This window comes from Ixodes scapularis, unplaced genomic scaffold (genome assembly GCF_016920785.2).
Source record: "Ixodes scapularis isolate PalLabHiFi unplaced genomic scaffold, ASM1692078v2 PGA_scaffold6__148_contigs__length_123643588, whole genome shotgun sequence".
Taxonomy (NCBI): domain Eukaryota; kingdom Metazoa; phylum Arthropoda; class Arachnida; order Ixodida; family Ixodidae; genus Ixodes; species Ixodes scapularis.
Genome location: NW_024609881.1, coordinates 8,398,636 through 8,419,105, shown reverse-complemented (window position 1 = coordinate 8,419,105; position 20,470 = coordinate 8,398,636). Strand labels below are relative to the sequence as shown.

At 46.5% G+C, this 20,470-nt stretch overlaps 1 protein-coding gene across 1 annotated transcript in view; it reads left to right on the top strand.

Annotated features, from left to right (window-relative positions):
- Nucleotides 1-20,470, top strand: part of LOC8026835 (DNA-dependent protein kinase catalytic subunit) — a 374,591-nt gene that overhangs the window by 104,168 nt on the left and 249,953 nt on the right. Inside the window, exons 29-35 of the mRNA XM_029967180.4 lie at nt 1,951-2,078; nt 5,935-6,029; nt 8,982-9,084; nt 11,355-11,485; nt 14,347-14,416; nt 18,915-19,060; nt 19,607-19,745. Of these exons, the coding sequence (XP_029823040.2) occupies nt 1,951-2,078; nt 5,935-6,029; nt 8,982-9,084; nt 11,355-11,485; nt 14,347-14,416; nt 18,915-19,060; nt 19,607-19,745 (812 nt within the window). The remainder of the gene's footprint in view (nt 1-1,950; nt 2,079-5,934; nt 6,030-8,981; nt 9,085-11,354; nt 11,486-14,346; nt 14,417-18,914; nt 19,061-19,606; nt 19,746-20,470) is intronic.

Below are 20,470 nucleotides of genomic sequence, written 5' to 3'. Positions count from 1 at the left end.
TAACCTTTTAAAGGTCGTTGGCATACTTGTATGGAGGCGAAAACATATCTAAAAGTTCTTGCCAACTGTAAAATGCCAAGGAAGCGCCCACAAGCGACTACTATTAATGTGTTCCAAATATGGGAGCTCTTCAAATGATACGCTAAGCACCCAATATGACCGGATAAGCGCCCATCTTTCGATTAATCCAGTTTTCAGTGAAAGTGGGGCGGGCACTTCCCCGGTATTTTACGGTAAACGTGAAATAGCATGCACCTTGGGAGGTACTGCTATCTGTTATGCCTTCGGGAAACCATAGTTCTGTTTGCACCATGTATCACTCTGCCGGAGCTATATGTAGTTCCAAAATGAAATGTTTGGGGCACATGATACGCTCGAGATGACAAATTTGTGTGTCGGCTGTGGTGGAAATTGGAGTGCGTCCTCTTTCGATTCAGAACTCCGATGCTTCTCGGAAATAAATTTGAAGGATGAGAGCTCATCATCCGCCGGAGAAGTTCTGTACATTACCAGTACTGAATGGAAGACGGGCAAAGGCGTTTCACTCTCATTATTTCCATTCAGTGCTTCTCAATCCAGACAGCTCACGAACGCTGTACGTGCTCCAGTTAGACCAGTTTTTAAAAAGTCTGCACATTGACTCATCCTTTGAATCGTCCCCTGGAAAAACAATCCAACCACTAACGCGAATTTTTAAAATTGAAAAGCTCGACCGCAAAGGGGTTAGCTAAGACGAGACACCTTGAAAAGGGGAGGCTGTACCAACATTAAATTTACGCGGGAGAGAATAAACAAATGCAACATAACACAAAACACGTCATCTTTTAGATGTCATGTTCTGTGCTCCGCCATATTTGTTGATTCTTTTGTGCGTAAATTTAATCTTGACAACACGCTCGGCTTTTTAATAATTCTACCGACATTACTAGAGCAAAGCTGGTTGAGTCGATAGCACCCACTACGCTATCGGCTGTTTGATGGGCAGAGGCAATGGAACCAGTCGAACATGTATTGTACATTGCCTGCGATGGAAAGACTTTATTGTGCTTTGTATGGTGAACATAAAGATTACGCACAAAGAGTGAAAACACAGTGAGGGTGCAGGCGAGCTGGTGTAAGTTTACCATTATGTTAAAGCACCCGAGTCTGCCTGTGAAAAAACCTTGAAACATCCAAAACTAGATGAGACATGGAGAAAGACGTCGTCTGACTGAGTTCTTTCCCTGTCTCTTCTACTCTTGGTTGTTTCAAGGTTTTTGTAGCGTGAGCTACACTGGCCGAGGTTGAGCAGTTTCGCATGGCTCCTAAAGAGCCGTGCTGCGCGTGCGCGAGGAGCAGTGATGTCACACGGCGCACAGCTGGCGCGCCAGAGACGCCGCTGCCGCACGTGCCTCGCCAGTCTGCGCATTTCAGAGGAGTGACGTCATAGCCGTGGCAGACGCACTGGCGACGCCGCGTGCCCAGCTGTGCGCCTCCGTTGGGTAGTAGCCAAGTCTGCCGCTGCACCGGAGCCGCTTGATAGCGCCTCTCATTTTGTGCGCATGCGCAGAGGTATCAGTGTGGTATAGCCATATAACAGGGCATTTGCCAGTGTGGTATAGCCATGAAGAAGGAGGGCGAAATTGCTGCGGCGCGGAAGGGCGGAGAAGCTCAACTCATTGGATCCCGAACCTAAGCTCATGCTACGTATATCCTGGCATAGCCGACCTAAGCCACCGCAATTTTTTCACACCCAGTCTCAGGTGGTGTAACGTAACAGCAAATGGAGTGTCTTTCTCCGTTCTTTGTGAAAGCATTGCCGCCGGTGGCACTAGGAATGCTATCTGCCCCCACTTGCTCGCATGCAGGCAGTGGAGCAGATACATTTTTGAATGCCACTCTTCTGTGGAGCTTGTCAACTGATAGATCTAAGAACATTGTGCTGTACATTGTGGTTCTGTTCATGGCCAGGAGCTGGAGAAGGGCCCCACCAACGTGCAGTCGGTCCTGCGCAGGCTGTGCAGCTACTGCCGCCACCCCAGCGCCCTCAAGCGACTGGGGGCGGCTCTGGTCTTCAACAACCTCTATGTCCTGCTCAGGTGGGCACGGCGACCTCTGCATGCACACTGAGAGGTCGTGTCCTTCTGGAAGAGGCTACTTTTTAAAGCTTCGCCGGTTTTCCGAGTTACCCCAAGCTACCCCAACTAAATACATTTTCGGAATGCCCAGTCTCTTTCCAGCATCCTATTTATATTATCTTTTAATTCGAAATAGCTGTTAAAAAAAAAAAAAATAGCAAGTGACCATGCAAAGGTTGCATTCCAAAATTGACTTGATCTCACTCTAGGGTAAGGGTTTTGTACCTTGGCATTCGAAAACCTACCCGCGACCAGCTTTGTCTGTGTCCTCACGTGACACGACCCACTAAAGTAACTGGGATACAGTGTAGACCGCATATAACGTATGTCTCGCAGGGACGGCGCCAAGGGGATGCGAGGGGTGGCGGGCGCCTCCCCTAAAATTTCTTCTGCCACCCCAAGATGAAGCAGCTTTGTACACAAATAATTGCCTACGACGTCGGCTTGAAGACCCAGTGCAACGAGTGTCCAAACTTTAGAGCCGTTCATGCGTTTTATTTTTTTTTCTATTAGCTTCCAGCCACTAGAAGTCGTACCGCGGGTAGGGTGCCTTCATATCTCCCTAACCGCGGGCAAGTAAGCTATCAAGCGCTTTAGAAAAAGCAGCTTCCCTTCGTGACGCCTGCTGGCTTTTCTCCGTATTCCGCTCTGGGGTGCTTATCTTCAGCGGAGACCGGAGACGTGAACGAAGGGGAGCTTAGTTAAAGTCGAGGTCATGGGGAATTCCGCACTGTCTCAGAAAGGGAAGCAAAACCTGGTTGTGAGGCTGAGCACAGGGGGCAGAGGTCCCTGCTGTGATACACCCCCCCCCCCCCCCCCCCGTCTTCCTCCTCGTGTCTCCGCATTTCCCTTTTCAATGAGCACACCGCATAAGCTATCTTGCACAAGCCCGTGGGCGACAGCACCTCAAAGCAACCGCCCCTCCCCCTCCCCCCCCCCCAATTTGGTTCGCCTCCCCACTGCCCCCCCATTATGAAGATCCTGGCGCCGTCCCTGATGTCTCGGGAGTCGCGAAAATTTGCACTATAAGCGGTACCGCACTATAACCAAAACATCAATTTTTCAGGCCAAAATACATGCCATGAGACAACTTACCTTTGTAAAAGAATTTATTTTATGTTAGATGAAAAAATAAGCTTAGTTTGAGGAAAGTCTTTATTTCAATAGACTAGTACAGTTATGTCTCAAGTGTGTCACACATTTTAAAAGAAATTAGCGGCTTTTGCCTGGTGCAGCCTTTTAACGGCGTCGCGGGTTGCGGACGGACGTTGCGAGCGTTCAGGATTGGTAACCCTAATCACTTTTCTCTGGAGATGAAAACGCGTGAAAATTCGCATCCTTCATACGGTACGCGCCAGTAATACCTTGAACTTGAGCACACGCATGAAATGCGCCAAATAAGAAATCCGGGCGATGTTCGAGGACACAAATGCTTAGAAATCACCACTGTAGTCGAAGTAAACAAACACGATGACACGGGCGTTTCTGCCGTCTTGAGAGCGCCGCCACGACATCGCCGCACGAGTAGGTGGATCTTCCCTTCTAGTACGTGCTGGGTTATCATAGTGACACACAACGAAAATTCAGAGTCAAGGATAGCACTTTTACGCAGAACGATGAGATGCACGCCGTCTACGACGACGATCGCAACCGACGCCATGTTTGCGGAATAGAAGCACCTGGCCGGCCCGTGACCGGCATGCAACGCGCGCGAACACTTCTCCTCGACCTGCGATTGGTCTGTCGTTGCGGTTGTTGGTTTCTTTGTTTCCAACGCAGCGGAGGGACGCACGCACGTGAACGACTCGTGCGTGCGTCCCTCCGTCGCTATGGCAACTGAAGCCTCTCTCTTCGCTTCTCCCCGCGTTTTCGAGCAACCTCCTTGCCCCGCGAGTGCAGCTTGCGGCTCGCGCCGTCAGCGCCGTTATCTAGTGTCGCACAGGGAAGCGAGCTCGCTGCTCCGGTCGTCGGCGCGGTCGGCGGGCTGTGCCAAAAACCGCACTATAACCGGTATTTCCCTTCGCGCGCCTGCATTTTAAGCGGTATGTAATTACATGGAGTTCTATGGGAGGTGAACCGGTGGTTTAAAAAAACCGCGTTATACCCGGTCCTGCACTATGCGGTTACGTTGTAAGTGGTCTATACTGTATATTTAGGCAAGATTTGAAACACAGTCAAAGCGTGCTGCGATTCACAGCGGTAGCCGCTGAGTTGTGGAAAGGCATGTTGAAAGAGATTTGCCTTCAGCCAGTGTGCTGCATAATGTTCAGTCGGGTCTTTGCTTTCAGCGGAATTGATGTAGGAGACGTATGTGAAATGTGTGCTTTGGTGGGAACGATTGTGCAACATGGGGGGTTGCATGTGTCGGAGAGGATACAAAGCTTTTTTTTTTTTCGGCTGAAACGCTTTCAGAACGGGGGCGCCCAAGACTGCGCCTGCCGTGGAAGAAGTGAAAGTGTGTATGCAAGCTGTTCTGTAGGGGGCTACAGAACTGCATATGCCCTGTCCTGTGTTCCACTCATCTTGTCCTAATTTTTCTGGCATATAACCCCCTTATGCAGAGTAGAGTTTTGCCTTCGTACATTTTATTCCAGGAAAGGACACTAACAGCTACTGCCATAAAAACTGTGAATACAGGTGATGTCATAACCAACGTTAAAATTTTCTCCCTCTCTCCGATGAGGCGATGTCACACATTGCATAACTAGCAAGTCAAGCGAACAGTCTAAGAGAAACAGTATCTTGCTCATTATAATTAGAATTGAGCGTTTTCACTTTTTTTTTAAATTTCAGCATACTTTTTACAGCGGAGCTGTTGAGGGCTAGTTTTTCCAGTATCATGTCTGTTGGCAAAGAAATGTCGACACAAAACTCTGGACAGCTACCGCCATCTATGAGCGACAGCGGCAACCTTTTCAGCCTTTTGAACTCTGGTTTTCACCAGAGTGGAAAGGCTGAATTTCTCTAGGCGTCGTCCTACAAGTCATCCTCGAGGTTGTCCTAGAAGTCGTCTTTGAGGTCGTCCTCTAGGCGTCGTCCTTGAGGTCGTCCAAGAAGTCGTTCTTGAGGTCGTCCAAGAAGTCATACTTGAGGTCGTCTAGACGTCGCTCTCTAGGCATTGTCCTAGACGTCGTAAAGATAACAGTTTCGCTGGTCCTCCATCTTCACGTTAAGTGGAAGGGCTCTACATTTTTTTTTTCTATTTTGAACACATATTTTCGGTTTTTATCAATAACAACACATTTTTTTTTTTTCGGCAAACACATATTCTGGTTTTGGCATTGCTGTTTACATAAAATGAGAGGAAAATGGGCCGAAATCGCTGCTACTGCCACGCTGATTCTCGAAGAAATGCATTATCATTTTGCGCAGCGGTTCTATATACAAGAAAGCATGGTGAATGTGGCCTCTCAGCAGTTTTCCATTGGGTGAACATTCCCGAATGCCCTCTTCTCCCAGGTGCAAGCAGATCAGGTCACTTAGCCTGTGCATGAAGGACCTGCGCACGATGCGCGAAAAACGACAAAGCCATTTCATTTATTGAAAACACTAAGTGTGCAGGCGAGCTGGTGGCAGCTTGTTTCTTGTTTCACCATCTGGCACCCTTGGCCAGATACCAAATGTTGCGAACACCGTGATGTCATCAGTGATGTAACCATCGAGCCTACGTGTGTGCGCAGACACAAAAAGCCCACGTGCTGGCCTTGTAAATGTTGTGCATTTATGAAGAGGTGTTTTTGGTTTGTGCAGAAGCGAACTACGGCTGAACTGTGTAACCGCTGTAATGGGCGATTGGGTCGGCCTTCTGTGTTTGCAGGGAAGAGGAGTCGTTGGTGGACGTCTTCATTCTCGACATCCTGGCCCATTTTGTGGACAGCCTCAAGCTGGCACACTCAGACGAGAGGACCATAGGTGCGTGACTCTGAACTTGCGAGCTTGCAGACGAGCCGACACGTTTGAATCACGCTCATTTGAGACTGGAAAACGGTCTTTACTCCGCCTCTTGCACATTTTACACTTGTTCCTTCTCTCTGTGGAAACTTGGGGAAGCCGCGGAATAAGCTGCGCTTCAGAGTAATGGCAGCCATCTTGGTGCTTCAAATAACTGTTATTGGAAGCTTGATGTGAAACCACAAAAAAGGATTTTTTCATCCTTCAGACATGGTTCACACCAGATAAAAACTGGAGTTGCGGAATAAGCTACGCTTCGGAGTAACCACACCTCAGCCATCTTGGTGCTTCCGATAGTTTTTGCCATATACTCAAGCTCTCTCTGAAATCTCACAAAATGCTTTTTGGCCCTTCAAAAATGTTCAAAGCAGTCTGTGACGGAGCTAAATAGTGTTGCTCGAGCTTCCTGCCACCGTACCTAAATCCCAGGAAGTTTTAAGCTGCAACTATTAGCCCTCCGAAGGTGGCTTGGCGCCACCTGGTGACTCCTTGTCTCGACGTAGTAGCAAGGAACACATGACTGCTTCTGCGCTTCGTTGCTAGCGTGTAGGTATCTTTCACAATTCATGTTGGATTTGTTGACTAGAACGAGAGTTTAGGGTTGCTTTTGACCTACCGTAATATACTGTGGAAGTGCCCACTTCGTCAAAGCACCCACTATTACCATTTCCCAAACATGGGAGCTCTTCAAATTATACGTTAAGCGCCCAATTTGATTGGACAAGTATCCATGCCTAGATTAAACCAGCTTTCAGTGAAAGTGGGGTGGGTTCTCCCCCGGTATTTTACGGTAATTCTTTCGTCATACTTCTCATCAAAACTAGACTAGAGCAGTGCAACAACAGTGGCGTCGCGGCTTACGGAACAGGACCCAGCTGACTCGGTTTTGTGTTATAATACTGACCACGACCGAAATCGTTCGTCGTCTTGGTTTCAGAGGCCTGTCAAGGGACCAAACGGGCAGATTCTGGGACGGCATGGTTCCTGGGGCGAGTTTTCTTTCTAAGGCGAAAGCCTTACTTGTCCCATTATGCGAAAGCCGTCGGCGTTGTCCTCGAAAGATGGTTATAAAACTATGTCATCAAGCCTTAGACATAAAATGCAAAGAAAAGCACAGCCACGCAGGTGCTTTATTTATTTATTTATTGGAAGTACCCTCAGGGCCTGAAGGCCTTACAGAGGGGGAGAGCACATACATGAAAAGGAAGATAGTAAAACAGTAACGAGTCCACAATATTAAATGTACAACAGACAAAGAAAAACGAAAGGTGATGGGTCGCTGCTAAATTAGTTAGTGATGGAATTTCTAAGCAGGTTAGGATCAGTTATGGCAGCAATCAACCCGGGGAGGTGGTTCCATTCTTCGGCTGTGTGTGCGGTAGAGAAAAAGATTGAAATGTTGTGGTCAATGAACTTGGAACTCCAACTTTGTGCTGATGGTCAAGACGAGATGAAATGTAAAAGGGGGGAGTAATCAGCTGATTGTGTAGGAGAGGTTCATGAAAATACATTTCATGAAATAGACACAGGCGTGAAATCTTACGGCGCGAAGAGAGAAGTGGTAAAGATAAACTATTCTTCATTGATGTGGCACTATAGCGATACGATGGTAGTTTGTCACGGTAGCCATCGTGAGGCCGGTGGGTTTCGCCTCACCGGCGCAGTGGGGAGAGCGCTGTCGCCAACGGAGCGCCGTGTGTGAAAGGAAGATGTGGCAAGCTGCTTGTATGAATGTGCTGTGCGTGTAGGAATGCTTTCGCACTCCTACACGTAAGCAGCCTTACGTGTCTTCAGTGAGTTTTTTCCCAGCCTGTCGGAAACAGGCAGAGCAAATAGAAACCAATCGCGAGGATGGCTGAGCACGTGTTGAACTTGGCATTCCAGTCGCCGGTTCTTTTGGTACTTTGCTCACGCAGTTTTAGAGAGACACGAGAAATGAAGTGCACATACCACATTATGCGAGGGTAATCCATAGCGTGTTTATTTGAGCTTTACGTCGAAGAAAGCAGCAAATAGAATTGACGAGTGTGTCGCTGCCACGACAGCATCCGCCACCACCGCACAACACTCCGAAAATAACGAGGGGACGTCGAAGGGATGACTCACCTCCTAACCAAAAGATCTAGGTCAAGGTTCAAACTATTTATACAAAACAAATACACTTAAAAAATAAAAAAAAGATTGTGTGATCAAAATTATTTAACGAGGCTGCCGGTCGTAGGCAGCGAGTGGCGAGCGCCTTGCTAGGCCTTCCTATTAACTTGAGCGACTGCTGAAGCTGTTGGGATTGTTGTTGTTGCTTCCGGAATCCGTGAATCGAGGGGCCTTCACTGAGAATTGTAGTTTTGATTACGTATTTCCCTGCGTTTGCTGCTTGAAGGTGGGAAGCACGCACAGAGCATGGAGAAATATTCTCATTGGTCCCCGCTTCGAAGCATCCGAGCGGTGTTGGTGGCCACGAAGCTGTCGTAGGATTCCATCGTAACTTACACGGAACTTCGGATTGTTTCTTTTGGCGTATTTGGATTTGTTTTTAGCTTTCATCCTACGCTCGTTTTGCGTGACAGCAAAAACAAAATACACTTAGCGAAGAGTTTCTGCTGTTACGCACTACAGCACACAACCAAAGCGAAACAAAGTACCTTGCCTCATCACGGGGGTCACTACATCACCATCGAGCGATTGCAGCGGTCCAGTCGGCCTTGCTCGGGGCTAATTGCCTCCTGCACCGACTCTGCAGTAGGCAACAAAATGGCGGCACCCACTCGCGAGACTGTGGAAGAACAAAGTGTTGAGATTGTAAGCACAGCAGTGGCTACAAGTGGTCCCAACTGGTCTGTTACCAGAGATGGCTGTGCATATTTTGTAGCTAGAAGTTTTGGAGTATCTAACGCGTACAATGTATTGCTGCAGGGACGAGAGAGCTGTCGGGTTGCGCCTTGGACAACGTCCTGCGGATTGTTTCGACCAAGAGCGAGCTGCTGAATCGCCCAAACGTCAAGCGGAAGTGGCCCTCGTGAGTTAGGTCCAATGCAAAGGTCGTTGTTGACGATGGGCTCTACATTTGCCCAATCACAGTTTTGCCAATGACGATAAAGGGGTACAGCTTAACCCAAATATGTTATGGTCTGGCAAAGTTTTGGAAATAATCTGGGTATACCATTTAGATGTGACGGGTGTACGAGAAAACTGAAGAAAAATATTAGTTTACACGTTGAGGAGAACCGAGCATTGATTGGGATTCCGCTGGCTTCCGTCGGCAAGCAATAAAAAAAGGTACAAATGTCAATCGAGGCCCAAAACACAGTCCCGGTTTGTTCAGTTCTGGTGGGGTGTCACCCTCTGCGATGGCCCGCGGTTGTGATCATCTTCGATGGCTGTGGGTCTCTTGTTTCTTTGTCGAGGAGCTGGAAGAGCAATATTGAAATGGTTGGGGCAGTTTCTATAGGGCTAGGAGAACTTTGAAGTTGGGGAAAATCTCCGGCAAGGTGACTTCCACGTGTTCTGCAACTAAGTGGACCACTGCACACCCAAAAATAAAGAAAAATGGAAAACGCACGTGATACTTGGAAAGCTCTGGATACAAAATGGTGGTTTACCTAAAAAAATTTAGATTTGCAAACAATACCCTCGTATCACGTGGGTTAAGGTGTGGGAGCTTTATGTACACTCGCTGGCAAGGTGGCTCCACCATAGTCCACGACCAAGCGGACTGGACCGGACCCATCTGTTGACGATATGTTAAAAACATAAAAGGTAATAAAAAGTATACCTCGAGAGCGCGCAACATGCCAGCGCACAACCAGTTCAGTGCGCGTCAGGAGAGCACTATCAGGGCCGATAAATTGAGTGTAGCATCGCAATCAATGTTCTTTCTTTGTTTCCTGGTGATGGCAGTTGATGCACTGGAAAGATGGCCGAATCCAGCCGTAGCCTCTTAGATTTACCTCAGTGTACAATTCTGTCCTGGACCATTTTCTAAAAGATGATTTTGGACAGAATTTATTTTTCCCTCACCACGACAGGGTCAGTCGATTGGGCTATTTCTTTGCACTGGTTGGCATCTAAATCTAGCGATGGTCGTAGCCTAAGGTTACTTTTGGGGAACATTCTGGATAAAGCGAGTGTGTTTCAATTTCGAGTGGTAAAAATACAGTCAAACCCGGATATATCGAATTCAAAGGGGATCTCGTAAAAGAGTTAGATGTATCGATAATTTGATATACAAAAATATGTTAACTTAAGCTCCAGTTGAAATTTCCGCGCGTCTCTGCTAATACCGAAGGCTGCGACAAACGGGACCTTACCAAATAGAGCCTCTAAGAGCCGTTAAATACAGAACAGCTTAGTTGGTGAAGATCACAAACACCGCTGCGTTTACGTGACGGTGTCTATGACTTCTACACAGCGCCGGTAACAAAACACAGGCAGTTGCGTCTACCATCCTCAAAACTTTCCGCGGCGTGCACATGCGTTCCCGTGACGCTCGCTCAACTGGCTGCCCAATTCGTCTGCTCTAACAGCGTGCATTCTCGTTTTGCGGTGCGCTCGTGTCGCACGCTTTATCGTCGGCGCTATAGCGTCTAGCGGTCTCGAGTTGTACAGCCAAAATAAATGCGTGGAATAACCGATGAGCAGAGATTCACTCTATTTGAAAAACAGCGCGAAAGACACAAGGACAAGAAGGAGGGACACAGGACGAGGCGCTGTCCCTCCTTCTTGTCGTTGTGTCTTTCGCGCTGTTTTTCAAATGGATTCTTACCAACTCGCCCAACTTTCTATTCTAGTAAGATTCACTCTTGTTTACCCAACGTTCAATGAACGTGATTCCAGCTATGGCTGTCGATAATGCATGGACTAACTATGGCAGCGAGACAATTGTCTCACGTGCCACAGAGTTCACGAAGAGCTAGGCCCGACCCCCGGGCCTACACTTGTGCTTGCACTGTCAACCGTCGAAACACCTCACTTGGGCGACTTTGCACTCGCCCGAATCCTATGCCGACATTCAGGGGAGAGTCTCGCACCCTCTAGTGCACCACCTTGTTTACCGAATGACAAGGAGCTTTCTCCCAGCCACTACCAGAGGGCGTCAAAGTACCATCTCTCGCCCAGAAGGGCAAGTGGATGCCAGGGGGCCACTTCACTCTTCCGATCCACTAGGTGGCTACGGACCACCCAGTCGCGTCTGGGATGGGGCAGTTAGTTGCCACCTTCCGAGCACAAAGCCACGGAGAGTGGTGCCATAAAGTGTTGCAACGGTCAGATGGCGCATTGCCCGTCCAGGGACACTGGTGGCGAGCCCGTGGTCCTCTCCACGGTTGTCCGGTGGCTGCTGCTGCAGACGAGCTGTCCCCAGGCGGACTGCCGCCACAAGTGCATGGAGCTGGTGCATGCGCTCATCCCAAAGCTCCTAGGTAGAGGGGGCCCCTTGGTGCTCGTGCTTCTTTCTAGCAAGAATGCAAAGTTGGACTAGTCGTGGAAAACTGCAAAGAGAAAACGGACAAAGAACAAGGACTGACAGTACGAAGTGACTGTCGACTGAATTTTTATTAAAAATACTACGCAAAACACATTACTCCTGCTCCGTTATAATCGACACTTCCAATAGATACGATGGTGGGGATTTGAGGTTGAGAGTGTTTGTTTTGTATTCTCAAGGAAGATTGGTAGTGTTGAATACATCGTAGCAGAAGTCACGTGTTGTGTGTATTTCTAATAAACATTCATTTGATAGTCAGCACTTGGTCCCGTCACTTCTTGTTCTTCATTCATTGTCCTTTCGCGCTGTTTTCCATTACGCTCATTTCTAGAGCGGTCTGAGATTCTTTGTGGCATCTTTGAGGCCCGTTCACACCTACGGCACGTCTCTAATCTAGTGCTAATGTAGCTCTGGAGCTGCGCCGAAGTAGCGCTTGTGCTGTCCCTTTCATGTTCCTGACCTATTGTGCTATTTTATATATATGATGTTCAATCAACTAGCCCAGCAATTGATTTTAATTCGGTGCTTACCTTAGTATTGATGCAGCTGTGCTATAGCAGAGGTGAGTAGTTTCAGTGGTGCCATTCTCTGTTTTGAGCCGGTGACTTTGGCAGAAACTGGGTTTCATACTTAATCGATTCCAACGCGCACCCGGGTTCCATATTCACTATCTTGCATGAGTTGAAATGTGATGGCACCAGTGTGTGCCCCCAACCACTTCTGGTTCTGAACTAGATTTTGCAGGAGGTCAAATATATCTTGAACTTCTAGCGAGACTTCGCCCATAGGCCGTCGATCACCGGTGATTGATGGTCTCCAAGCGCCGTCAAGAAATTCAATTTAGTGTGGAGAATTAGGCTCCACAATCCCATGGATAGCCGAAGAACTCTAGTTTGAATTTCAACGTAGGTTTGAGCTTTATCACAAGCTCGTGGACTGTCAGAAACAGTCCTGGGGACTGGGGTTGCACTTTTCTAACATGGCTAACTGGTTCCATCAATATTTGTAATGAAGATGGCATTATTTACATAATTCAACTGTATTGTGACATAATTTTTTTCATGCGCACTGGGAATAATTTAAATGATATTATAGGCCTCACTTAACAGGTGTTTGTCGGTAAGCATCTCAACCATTTCCAATGCTGCCCTGAGCGAGCGCGCACGTTCCATGTTCCCAACGAGGTGGACAAAAATGCTAAATATAGAGCTACAATCAAGGCTGTGACAAAGCCAAGGTAGAACACAAAAAAAGCATTCTGCTGGGGATGTGAGGTGTGCTATTTGTGTTTCACCAATACAATAAAACCTCGTTATAACAAAGTTGAAGGAGCAGTCATAATTATTTTGTTATAACCATTAGTTTGTTATAGCCAATGTCCATTTCTTCCCACTATTAGCAAGCAAGGGCAATTATGATTGCTTTGTTATATCCATTAGTTTGTTATATCCCGTTTTGTTATAACGAGGTTTTACTGTATAAGCATTCCTTTGTTGGAAACCTCTCGCGTGTTACGGTGGCTAAGTCTTCGATGAACCAAAAATAGACAATGTTGGTCAGAGTACACTAACTTTCAGAAGTAATAGCTGCGGGTGTGGGGCACATTTTCTGTATTCTGAATTTTTTTTTTTTGTCATTTAATTTACGTAGCTTTAGAAGTTTTGGAATTTATATGTTTTCCGGCTCCACACATATATTGTACTTCCAAGAAATAAAATTTTAAAATCTTTTTCCCACATTATACCAACCTTTGTTTCTTTTGAAAGAGCAACTAATTGGTCACATTTTGATGTGTCATATTGCTTCATATGCAAATTAGTCAGGAAAATAAAATTGTTTGCACGAATCTTTAGAAAATTTCTACTTTCCCCGTGGTCAGGAAAGAGTTCACTCTTACGATAAGAGAATGATGAGTAGCAGATGAGGAAATACATATACGTACACCGGAAGTGGAGATACCCGATAGATGGCACCACTGAGTTTGTTGCCAAACAAAAAAGGGCGAATTTTGATAGGAAGAAAGTCAAATTTTAAAATGCATATTCTCTTTTTGTGTTTAAAACCGTGGCGGGGGCATTGTTTCCTCCACTTTGGATGGTGGCGCTGCGAAGTTAAAGGGGCACTAAAGAGGACTCTGCGATCGTCTGTTCTTGGTCATAACTAATACATGGGCCCTAAGCATTCTAAAAATTCAAGAATTACGATTGTGCGACGCCAATTTTCTTAACAAAACGCGATGAAAGGTTGGTTCACGCCCCCTTTCTGAGCGGATTCTTCCACTCGGGAAAGGCGGGGCATACCCCAGCAGCGGTGTGAGCGTGGTGACGATCGTCGGCCAATCGCAACCGCCTTTCCGAGAGGAGCGGCTTGCAATTGAGGGGCGACTTGCGAGAGGCGACGTCGCATTATTGTAATTTTTAGATTTTTAGGATGCTTAGGGCCCGTAGAAACAGATATGACCATGAACAGACGATCGCACATTCCTCTTTAGTGCCCATTTAGTGGCAGCTTTTGTTTGTTTATTTGAAGTGCACAGGGTGACCACATTTCTGGGACGCGGATTGAGTGGATTTGGGGGAAAGGAACGACACACAGCTGTCAAGCTGCCATCTTGTTTATAAAGCGAAGAAGGGGGGTAGAAATGCAAACAAAAGGGGAACGGCTGTGCGACTTTAGCGCAGGATTCGTGGCGCCATCTGGTAACGGTTCATTACACTACTAACAGCTTTTTCGTTTCACTTCAAGACAAATTGAATAAGATCTTGCATACAGTATTGGGAGGTTTTTTCTTTTCAGGGGCGCCGAGCCACCAGAGCTACATGTCGTCTCTCTTGCGCGGCAATTCACCCGGTTTCTTTGTGGAGAGGCAAGTGCCATTTTCGCCATTCTTAGCTTTGTTCATTCTACAGTCAGTCAGCGGTTGTCTGAATGGCAATTCGAGGTATATAGTCAAATGCCTTTATTACGAACGCCTCTTCTATAAAAACTCCCTTTTAACGACGTCAAATCCAGTCTTGGCCTCTCTCCTATGTGTTCAATGTGTTTCCCTGACTACTACAACAAATTTCTGTTTGACAAATATTTCTATTTAACGAAGCAATAGCACGGCCCCACAAAGCAAAAATCACCAGGATCACGAACTTTGTAGGCGAAAAGTAGTTTATTTCACGTAAAGTGTCGCTTTGAAGCAGGGGCGGATGCAGGTATTTCCAGAGGGTGTGGTCAGGTGTTGATCAGCGTTCCATAAGTTTAAGAATACCCTCCTCCCCGTTTCCACACCCTCAATTTTTACACATGCAGAATTCAAGAGAGGAGTCCAAGCATCTGACCCCCCCCTTTAAGTCCGCCACTGCTTTCAATTGACGGGTGCTTTCAATTGACGGGTGTAGAAAATGAAAATACGGCGACCACCTCCACCGTGCTGCCTCTGCCTCCGCCGCGGAACCTTCGTCCCCCCGCCCCCCCCCCCCCCCCCCTCCCACACGTTTTTGGGTGTAAATATATTGCTATACTCCGTTTCAAACATAGCGTGCTACACTGGGAAAGGTACTGAAGTAGTGCGCATGAAAAAACACAAAAAAAATGTGTCACTCCGCGCATTTCGTGGACGAGCGGTACAAGGCGCTGCTCTGGCGATACCGACGTCTCGGTGGCGGTGGTTCGAATCCACTTTGGGCGCAAAGGTTTTTTGTTTTTTTTCGGACGTATTTTTTTGTGCAAAATTGTGCGCATTGAGATAGCGTATATTTCAATTCCTATTTTCTCGTTGCTTTTTATTTATAAGGGGGTAGACTAGGGGCTGGTGCCTCGTTTGAACCCCGCGCCGGCCTCGTCAAAACGGAAGAACGATCGAGATCCAGGGCGTCTCTGTTTAAAGCCGTTTATTTACATGGCAGCGTGAAAATCAGAAAGTACCTTGAGAGTGCGGTGGACGGTCCTTTATACAACGAATACTGGGATTAGAGGACCGCACTGCCATTGGTCAGACGGCTTGGCGTTCCCTCGCGTGATGTGACTTCATGGGAGTTTCCTTCAGAGTCCAAATACTCGCCGTTGTATGGAAGTCATCCAGACGGCAGTATCTCGCTGCTCTGGTGCCGGCGCCCCCATGAACCGGGAGTGATTCACAATAGACGTGTACACAGCACACGGCACTCGAGATCAGGATCGAGTGTTGTTTCCTTTTCCGAGGAAAGCAGGGGCCTCGGAATACAGGCACGGTCATGTGTGTCGTCCACTTAGCCGACCAAGGTTAAGGTGCCTCAGGCAGACGGAGCTGACCGAGGTTACGGTCCCGCAGGCAAACGAACCCAGACGCTTCAGAATGCAACCACAGGCATCGTCCGCTTAGCCGATCAAGACGAAGCCGTATTCATCACCGACACGGTTCCTTCTTGAGGCTTGTTTCACTTTGAAGCCACAAGGCCGATTTTAACACCAGAAATTACAGAAGGCAGTTCACACCACGGTCCGCGTGCTCGAAACTTTCACGTTGCGAGGTCCTCGCTTCGGGGACGCCACCTTGCCAGACACTCCGGTGTCGTTACTGACCATCTCCAGGACTTCACGAACCGACGTCTCCGGGAAACGCGTTCTCGAACTCGCGTACACGTTGGCGATCACCTGCTTGCACTTTTTCGAGATCTTCACACAACGAATCTCCGAAAATATCCAAGCAGGAGAGGAAAGCTTCCCTGCGTAAGACGCCATCTTCTCAAAACCGGCGAGGCAGGGCGGCAGGGGAAACCGCTCAACCCGAAAACCCGAAGAGACTGCCGCATGGACGAAAACGGAAAACAATTTAAACTTTGGAGTAGTTTACATTATTTTTTTCCTTTTTATTGAAAAATATCGGTGTTCCGTCGAAATCGTAACGCTACTATCAGTTACTAGCTCCAAAAATGCACATTTTACGACTTTTTTTTTTTTTTTTTGCTGGGGCAGCACTATTTTATGGGGTAAAAGTAGGCAGTTGGCGGTGCAAACCGGTGCGCTAGCTTTGACTGCGTTACACGCTATGTATGAAACGGAGTATAGTATGCAACCGTGTGTCTAGATGGCACTCCATGACTACGTTGCTGCCAAATGCCCTCACAGTTCGTGCATACTTCCGTTTTGCTCACGCCTTCGAGTACACGCCATTCCATTCCAAGATGAGTTTTTTCTCAATGCTCTGCCCGAGCAGTGCACACACTTGTTTTCTTATTTTGCATGTATGTCGAAGCACGTGAAAGGACCTGCGCAAACGAGGATTATATATATTAATGAAAATATTTTCATGGGCAGTTGCAACTTTTTGTGCTGTCTCTGCATTTGTTTGACCGACCCGCCGATCTTCGTCAGGATTCGCCACGATTCCCAATCTTGCTTGATGCAAGTCCCAAATTGTTCCACCTTGGAGCAATAATATACGGTCAAAAAAACGTGATCTGTGACTCTACCCGAGGTGAGAAAATTTTAACGTAGTCAGAAGAGTCGTGCAGAAGGAAGCACGCCCCCTCCTTTGTGCCGGACAGGCGTGAAAAAGAGCCCAGTCGGCTCGGTTGTGCGCCTCTCCCCATTCTCGCTCCTCACTGCGCGCTGCTGCTGTCACATGCCGAGTGCGTGACTGATTCTGTTGTGCCCGCTCCTACGCCATCTAGTGACTCTACATGCAATGGAAAGCAGCGCTGCCCCTTCGAGAGCCTCCTCTGAACGACACGTGGTGGCGGAAGCCGCTGCCCGATTTAGGAAAGGCAAAATCTATGCAGTCGGTGAACACCTTTCATTCGCTGCGTGGTCAGGGGTCGATGTTTGGGGTTTAGTGAATATTGCGATTCATATTTTGATAAATCGGTTAAGTTTGTTGTGCGGAACTTTGGACAGCTGGAAATTAGTCTGCAGCTAGGAGTGCCGGGTGTTTTAGCTGTATATGACAAACTTTGCCAGTGGCGGTAATCGTGGTACGACCACTAGCATACTGTCTTTAAATTGCATCATGCAGTGTGGAGTACACAAACGTGTACCAGTACAATTTAAGAAAAAGAAGGAAGATCGGCGGAGCTGTACAGTGGAAAGTAATGGCCGGCCACAAGTCAATAAGCCAGAGTGGAAAGGCTGCCGCCATCTATGAGCGACAGCGGCAACCAGATACTTAGCTTGCCGCCGTCGCTCATAGATGGCGGTATGTGTCCAGAGTTTGGTGTCTTCATTTCTATGCGGGGACACGATCCTGGGGAAACTAGCCCATAACAGCTCTGTTCTAAAAAAAGGAAAGTGATAATTGAGCCTAAGATGCTTCTTCAGTGCGAGCTTTCGCCCCACGTGCTCCGAGCTCTGATGCGCTAGCAGACTCGGCCACCGTTCCATTCTTTAATGACTCGATTTTCAATGTCCTCGTTTTTGATGTCACTCATACTATATTTGAAGCTATACTGTTTCCCAAAACTCCTTGAATGAGGTACATCAATACTGTAAAACCATTAATGTTCGCGAGCCCTCAATTTTCGCAAATTTCACGAATTGAAGAATTCGCGAAATTTAAGGGCGCGCGAAAATTTCGGTCCTTAAGATTTTCAATGCAGGCGTCTGGAATTCGCGAAATTTAGTGGTCGCGATTATGTCATCTGTGACCGATTCGCGAAAAATAGGGGCCACGAAAATAAAGGGTTTTACAGTATGCAACAACACAAATTCGGTTTCACCTGATAGATTTTTTGCACTCAGCTACTACAACAAAGTTTTCTGCACTACGAAAGATTTCACCAGGCTCGTAGGCTTCGTTATAAAGGCATTTGACCGTACCGCCTTGTTCTCTTATTTTTTCTTATAAAACGCTGTGGGAGGAAACGTGGATTATAACATATTTTTTGTTTCTTTCATTTCTGGAAGGAAGTACCATATTGGCCTCTTTTCGTGAATTTATCATCGAAAGAAAGCCAACTTTTTTTCGCAAAATCTTTAGTGGGCATATTTTACGTCATATCTTCTAGTAGTTGTGCACAGAAGGTAGCTTCCGAGCAGTTGCTGGCAGCACACTTTGGCATTGTCAACACCTTGAAGCCTACCAGCCTGCGCTGTGCGACACCGGTGTGACAACAAATTGCACCAATGTCGTATCGGGTGTCAACAATGCTCCGACACATTTTTCTCTGTCTTCAATAGACAGCAACCCACTGCAATTGAAATGGAAAGAGTAGTTCTTAAGTTGAATAATTTTGCTGTGAAAGTTCTTTAATTTACCTATGTATTCATTGAGCTGTTGACATTGATTTGGCAAGTCAGGCTCCAGAAGGATTTGCGGGCATAAAAAAAACTGGCAGCACTCCCTGTCATATGACAAACTGTTGTTTCGAGCATTGTTTTCTAAATCCATTGTCACCCAGTTTTGAAGGAAACTTGGCAGCATCGGAACGACCTTGGGCGACTCTCTCGGCCGTCTGCAAGTTCTGCGACCAGCTCCTGGGTCTTCTGGAGTGCTACACCTGGATACTTGAACAGCGTCTGCTAGAACCCAAACATCTCTTCGAGGGTGAGCTGCACCATTCAAGAGGCAGTGTTTGAAAGGGGAACACTGCTTCGAAAGTTGTTTTTATATAACGTGGAATTAAATACAAATACAATTTTTCTAAATTATTTGCCTTTACAATCTGTTTAGAAGTATCTATTTGGTTTAGATGGAGCATTATTAGTTTTGTTGCAAAGATTATAGGCAGCATTAAAGACAAATCAAATAATAAAATCAGAAAATCAAAACGAAGGGACAACTGTACAGTTCTCCCTTCGTTTTTCATTCCTTTTCTCAAACTTACCTCTGTTCTTAAAAAAAAAAAATTGTCTTATGTTAAAATTTAAAGAAAAATGTTCTTTGAGAGATTATTATAAAGGCATCGACCTGTACTCGTGGTCGACTTATATTCGAGTAAATATGGTAGCTATAGCAGCATTGGAGCACTGTGGAAACTATGACAAAGCGAGACAAAAAGTTGACACCAAGTGTAGAAGCTGTATTCGACGTTGCAGGTGTCGTTAACGTCGGGGGTAATTGACACGAAGCTGGTGCTTCATTCTCACACAGTTCCCAAAAAACCAAGCAGACTGTTTGGCATGGTGGATCACTTCCTCGAGCACCTTGCTGTCTGCGAGAGTCCGCAGGAACTCTTGCGGGATGTGGAAAGCGAACCACTCACTTCATCCAAGCTCTCTGCCTTTAACCTGTGAGTCCTACCTTTTTTTTTTTTGTTACCAGCCTCCCGGAGTAGCAAAGTTAGTTGTACATTTTCTGCTTGAGTACCAGCAACGTTGGCAAGGCCCGCAGGCCTCCGTATCTTTTTCGAGTCCATTTAGGTTTAAATAATTTTAATTTAGTTTCACTACAAGCTCATTTCTTTTTGGTTTACTACTTTCACCAGATCATATCTGTTATAATCTTTTATCACTTTAAAATATGAATCAATACCAGATTGAACTAATCAACATTTAGTGTGAAAGTTTGTGTAGTCAATTTTCTAAATGAGAAATATTTTTCACTGAGCTGTGTATGTTGGCTTGTCCTTGCTTTGATCACCTGACACAGATTTCTTTTATAAAATTAGTCAAAAAGCTTTAGTTCAACAGTCGCCAAAATGCAGTGACATTGGATATTTTTTTATTTATTTTATTTTAAAATACGAGGAACATTTCAATTTGTGAGGTCTTATAATTTTTTCACTAAAATGTAGGGGTGTGCGAATATTCGAGTTCCGAATTCGAATCGAATAGTGATTGGCCGAATAATTCGATTCGACTTTCGAATTTCTTCTATTCGAGTTTTCGAATAATTCGACACTTCGGATTTCAGTATTGTTAGAAAAATCGGGATTTATTCACGAACGTTGCCAGTATCATGACGTAGTGCTCACAGGCCTCTGCTAGATTTAAACCAAGCTAGCGTTCCAGGAAG